General features: G+C 42.4%; 1 protein-coding gene across 1 annotated transcript; it reads right to left on the reverse strand.

Annotated features, from left to right (window-relative positions):
* Nucleotides 1–259: 259 nt before the first annotated feature.
* On the reverse strand, nt 260–5,629 carry LOC109180015. The gene is made up of 3 exons (XM_019329501.1): nt 5,462–5,629; nt 5,128–5,338; nt 260–5,019 (listed from the first exon to the last, which is right to left on the reverse strand). The coding sequence occupies exons 1-3, from the start codon at nt 5,627–5,629 to the stop codon at nt 260–262; spliced, it is 5,139 nt and encodes a 1,712-aa protein (XP_019185046.1).
* Between the last annotated feature and the right edge of the window lie 377 nt (nt 5,630–6,006).

Raw genomic sequence — 6,006 nt, forward strand, 5'->3', positions numbered from 1 at the left:
TCCCACAAGTAATAAACTGGTTTAGCCGCTGGCTGTTAATCATCAAACCTGGAAAATCAGCAACACAAGCTGAGAAACATTGCATGAAATATACATGAAATAGTCCATGTACAAGACAACATAAATTAAGGATTTAAAAAGTGATTGAAAATCTGAATATACAAAAAATGGAAGGAAATCAGTGCATAAATAACTCTAAAATTTGAGGTTTTGGAATAACAGAAAACATCTACGGAAGAGAAGAAAACATACCAACCATCTATTGAGCAGGAAAAACAGAAGACAGAAACAGTTCATCTTCCTTAAAAACCTCAAGGTTGTTTAGCTTCATCAGGAAGCTGATAGCCATCTTATCAAACTTGACGATGCACCCCAACCTGATGAGTTCAGCAAGCTCACGCACTGCATCTTCTTTCTCCCACAATATCCCCTTGGAAACTTCTTCTGAGTAATACGTAGCATATTCCAGGACACCTTGGTAACCTTTCGATTTCTCAATCTCTGTGATGAAGAACTTGGACCTCTCTCTCTCCCACATCATCATTCTCCTTGCCTCAACAATCACAATTTTCCCAGACGAGAGTGATAGCATATAGTCCACTATAATTGGTTCTTTCAGCCTCAGAAAGCTTGTGTTCATGAGCCGCCTCACCGACTCGTGCCTCTTCTCAGCTTCCATCTCCAGAGAAGGCTGAGCTAGGAAACCAAGAATGAGAGTGAACATGGTTTTCCCAATGAAGAACATATCCGGATTGGCCATTTCCAGCCTTGCACACTCGATTGAAGAAAGTCCCATATTCCGGGCACATTCTGAGAGAGCCCCAACACCAATTTCTCTGTAGATATTGAGAAGCTTGGTTCTGGGCAGGGATGGAGGGCTTGGCTGGGGGTACCAAACAAACAGAGGATCCACACAGCTTTGTTCAAAAAGTTCCTTCATGAAGAGATCGTCGGCTATAAAAACGTCGTTTTTGTAAAGCAACAAAATCCCATCATCCTGGACTGAACAAACAGGAAGTTTGGATACATTCTCTGCAACAAGTTTCTGTGTCTCTAAGCTCCAATGGTTCACTATAAACTCCCAAAAGGCACAGCACTCAGAAGGCAGTAATCTCCTCTCTGCACACTCCCATTCCGTCCAAAGCTTTAAGTAGTGTTCCAGACTAGGATTGCTATTAACTCCCAAGTTGCTGAAGAAATCCAGCAATTCATTGTTGTAATACTTGTCCAAGACAAACAAGTGTGAACCAAAAAGATTGGTTTTATCATGGAGAACACAATCCTTAGGACTCACCCACTTTCCACTATTCTCCCCATTGGGAATCCATATCTTTGCACTTTCATCACTGCTACAAACCCAACTGTAATTGTTCAAGTACGTATATATCCGATTGATTGTGGCGCGATCAGAGTGCACATCAAGGTAATCAGCAACCAAGGAGCATCCATTTTTCGCCCCAACCACTACCCCCAAAGCCTCAAGTTGTTTCGCGTATGAGAACAGAATTTTTGAGCCGCCATAAAACTTGTCATCTATGAAGGGACCATCTTTTTTCTTCAGCCTACCATTCCAACTAGAACCAAATAGCAAACACTGTTTTGGAGATCGATAACCTGCTTGAGTCTTGATCCACTTGCAATCGAGTTTCTCCAAGAGAACGGAGATCAGATCCTTGTCACCATCCTTTTGTAAATTCCTTAAGCACAACAGAAGTGAACACGCAACAGAAGGCGAAATTTTACCAGGATTCTTGGGCATTCGGAGCCCTGCAGGAACAAACTTTGAGCCTTTTTTGAAAGTGGTAGTGACGCCCATACTACGAAGCTCCGCTTTGTACTCAGAATAAGCATCATTTAGAAATGGTAACAGACAGACAGAAGAAATGGCTTCCCAATCTTTACCAAACAAGATGCACTCTTTGGGTGTACAGGCACTACCAATTCTTGTTCTAAGCCACTTCACCTCTTGAATGACTTTCCCTATATCTTCATCTGACTTTAGTAAATTCAAGCACTTTGCTTTCTTTAACTTCCGGTAGGTTTCCAGGAGAGAAAGTGCATTCCTCTTACTCAATGCGCATTTGGATGTCTGCTGTCTAAAAACTTGAGCAAATGACTTACAAACTGCCTCAAAACTAACCACAACACCCAACATTTGAAGCTCATTCTTGAACGAACTGATTTTACTCCCATAGAACTTCTCGTCAATACAAGGAAAGCCATCAAAAACCAGAAGAAGGCTAGCCCAGGTTGGATCTGGTAAGAAACATTCAGCAGGAGATCTGTATCCATTACTCACAGTCTTTAAGCATCTATTGCCCGCGAGGGCTATGCATAGACTATCAGAAGAACCTAAATTTAGGTGATGAATACAGTTTAGTGCCAGGAGAGCTGCTTCAGCACTTAGTGAAGTCAATGACCCTGAAGGTTTCAAGTTGGAAACTACTAGCTGGAAATTTTGATTGTAACCAAAGACGACTCCAAGAAGCTTGAGTTCTTCCTTGTAAGCAAGAATCTCCTGACCATAATGATTTTGATCTAGAAATGGGATGTCGCTGATCTGTGATGCAGCAGCCCATTCATTATCAAGAAACACAGATTGGCCTGGGGTCTTGTTGCCTTGAGTTGTCTGGACCCAACTCTCATCTTTGATACTGTTGATGAAGTTATCAGGAGGGAGAACTCTAGCCCTCAAATACCTAATGAAATTCAGCATCGAAATGACATCACCTTTTGTCAATGTAGAAGAAGCATACAGAGACATAAAGTGCTTCCCAATAAATTCACTGGCTTCGTTTAACTCAAACATAACACCAGCAATTCTCAGAGCTTCTTTATACACCCCAGAAAGCTTATCACCATAAAACTTCTGATCAACTAATGGAATATCAACAGGCAAAGATCTATTCTGCAAATGATCTCCCCAGGACGAGGAAGGTAAGAAGGATTGTGATGGGGGCCTGTAGCAAGGATTACCACATACGCGCACTCTAAGCCAGCTTCCTTCCCTTATGCATTTCAAGAATCTCACCGGAATCTCTTTCTTTTCCATTTTATGAATCCAACGTAAAAGCAGGAATGCATTAACCCTGGTTAGTGGGGAAGCCATACTGGATAGTGAAACATCTGGAGGAGGTAAATTGGGAATATCCAAAACACCAGCATAAGTCTTAAGAAATGGAAGGAGCTTTTCTTTCTTGGTAGACACACCAGCATAAATTTGAGCATGCAAATATTCTCCTCCCAATTCAACATAACCCGCTTTTTTCCATGGATTTGATGAACCAAGAAGCTGCACCCATTTACTTCCATTTGCAGGTACAACAACGCGTTTCATTTCAGTGTCCACCCGCCCACAGTCATCAACGAGCGGCATGTCAACAGCAAGCAAATCAATTTGTGTTGCAGACAAATACTTGGAATTGTGCTTGAATGAGTGATACAGGAAATGTGCATATGCAAGGACAAGCTTCTGGTCATAAATCAGTGAGTCCCGGATCGTAACTGCATAGTCATGCACATCAACAGACTCCACACTCGCCTTACTGCAAAGCCAATCGAACACTTTCTGCCACTTAGAAGGGCTACTGTGAAGTGCTTCCTGTGTTGATTCAGCAATGAAATCTCCCGCAACGCAATGAAACTCTCTATTCCAACTAGTCAGCCATGATACTTCATCTGAGCAAGTGCACAGAAACAGCGTTTCTGTAGAAGCAGAATCAACACTACACAATGACACATGCAGGTTACTGTCAGTATACTTCAACAATGGTATGTCCACCATACTCGTGTTTGAAAATGACTCCCAGTTGTCAGCAACAAATAACAGAAGTTCCAGGTATAGATCCTCTGAGACACCCAAGACAAGATCAGAACTCTGAATGCAACTCGAATACCACTCGTATTGTACACACTTTACATCCAAAAACTTCAAAATGTCATTGTACTTTTGATCAAATGCATGGTTCAGAATATATTCCCCATGGGAAGAGATGTTGAGGAAATTGACCCCTTGCTTCCTTGCCTTATTCACCAACTTCCAAAACTCAGGCTTTAGCCTTCCAACTTGACTTGGTTTTCGGAAAAACTTCTGTGTTGTATATGACTGACACGGCATAATATCCTCCTGGAGAAGTTTCTCTCTGATTGAGTCTCTGATTGTGTTAATAGTGGAATATGGAGAAGCTTTAAGTGGCAGAAAGTTAAACATATGAACTAGAGTAGAAGTGGGAGCATCTTGGTTGGCTTTAACTAAGGAGGTGAATGCTGCTAAGAAGGCCACAGAAACACATTCCAGAATTCCCTTATTCCATTTGTTATCCAAAAGAATGGCCTCCCTGGACGAGGATAGCAAGAAGTCGGCCTGAATAATGAAGGGGAAGTTGGTGACCATTTCTGTAGGAAGAAAAGCATAAACCCCAGGAGAGATATTTCCACGTTTGAGGCGTTCTCCATAAGGAAACGCAAGGGTGATCACCCACTCATCAACCTCCATTCTCCTACCAACTCTGCATTCTTGCTTAACTGGGAATCTTTGCCTCCACATATGGTAACTGCATTCTCCATTGCTCCCAGCAGCAGCGGCCTTTTCGTCAGCAGAAAGAACCAGCAGGAAAGACTCAGCATCAATGTTCTTCTTCCCCACAAGATCTCTCTCGCTTGAAATGGAAACAGCGCTAACAGTATTGAGCTTTGGATCCTGGTTTTCTTCCCTGACCGAAAGCTCCCTTATCTTTGAAAGAAACAAGAGAAGCTCAGGATGAATGGTTGAAAGCTGCTGCTTAACCGGCGCTACCTTGTCAGACTTGAGCGGCAAAACCATAGTTGTGGGAGGAAGGTTCGTTGAAGAACCATAGATTTGGTTAATCCGTGCAAGAATAGGGTTTCTATCCACCCATTCTGGAACAATAAACCCAATACCGCAGTGCTCACACGGCTCCTCGCTAAATCGAATCTGGTAACCATTGCTAAAAATGTATGGCCGAGCAGTGATCAAAAACACGCTCTTGAACCCAATCCCTGAAACAAATTAACAGTATGACCAATTTATCTTGGTTGGTCTCATAGAAAAACGTTCTTATTCTCATAAATGAATGAATAGATAATTATAAAGGGGAAAAAGAAAACCTTTCTCGCCAATATAGCCACTCTTGCGTTTGCCTTTCTTAGTGGAACGGCCGACACTACAAATGGATTCAACGTTGTTGCTGGAAAACCCCTTCTCGTTGTTGAATATCAAGAGAGTCGCCTTGGCTCCCGTCTCCGTTATGTCTTTCGACGTGATCACGAATTCCAGACTGGGTTTCACTCCCTCCTCGTACTCATTATCTTCAGCATTCTGCATATATACCATCCATCACTTACGTCTTATTAAGAAATGGACTAACTACTTGCTACTACTCTACTATCTACAAACTGGCATGAACTGATAGAAGAACAAAAATTAATATATATAATGTACCTGGATGAGTTCCATGAGAAAGTGGACATCTTTTGAGTAGAGCTCGGCGGAGAGGTTCTTAACGGCCTGATGGAGGTCCTCTCTGAGAGAGTTTGTCTTTCCTCCGATTGAAAACTTTCTTCTGCGGATATCCTTAATGTGATCCTTTGGACTCATCATCTTCGCCATATATACTGCAAAAAGGATAGATGACCGGCCGGAGTAGCTAAAGATTAGTTGGTGAAGGGCTGATGGAGAGATAGTAGTGTGAGAGAGGTTGTGATGCTATTACGGAAAATTTATACGGCAATGGAAACACATCATTTCGGAAGACAGACTGCAATGGAAACTGGAGATTATGGATGTAGAGGAAGCGGGAACCCTAGTACATAAAAAACTACCATCTTTCCATATAGGCAATGTGATTACCATAACTTTGGAAGAATGACAGGGATCGAGTCTCACCAGCAGCGCAGTGTGGGAGCAACCTCTCAAAGTAAGGGGCTCCTTGTGTGCAGTGAGCACCGGTCTAGCCTTTGTGGTTAATGTTCAGTTGAGTCACCATG

This window comes from Ipomoea nil, unplaced genomic scaffold (assembly GCF_001879475.1).
Source record: "Ipomoea nil cultivar Tokyo-kokei standard unplaced genomic scaffold, Asagao_1.1 scaffold0987, whole genome shotgun sequence".
NCBI lineage: Eukaryota > Viridiplantae > Streptophyta > Magnoliopsida > Solanales > Convolvulaceae > Ipomoea > Ipomoea nil.

Excerpts from the sequence above, each read along its gene's own strand:
- LOC109180015 (XM_019329501.1), bottom strand. The coding sequence starts at position 5,629 with ATGGCGAAGATGATGAGTCCAAAGGATCACATTAAGGATATCCGCAGA. Across the intron at positions 5,339-5,461 it reads TTCTCATGGAACTCATCCAG|AATGCTGAAGATAATGAGTA; the intron begins GTACATTATATA and ends GTATATATGCAG. Across the intron at positions 5,020-5,127 it reads TGGCTATATTGGCGAGAAAG|GGATTGGGTTCAAGAGCGTG; the intron begins GTTTTCTTTTTC and ends AATTTGTTTCAG.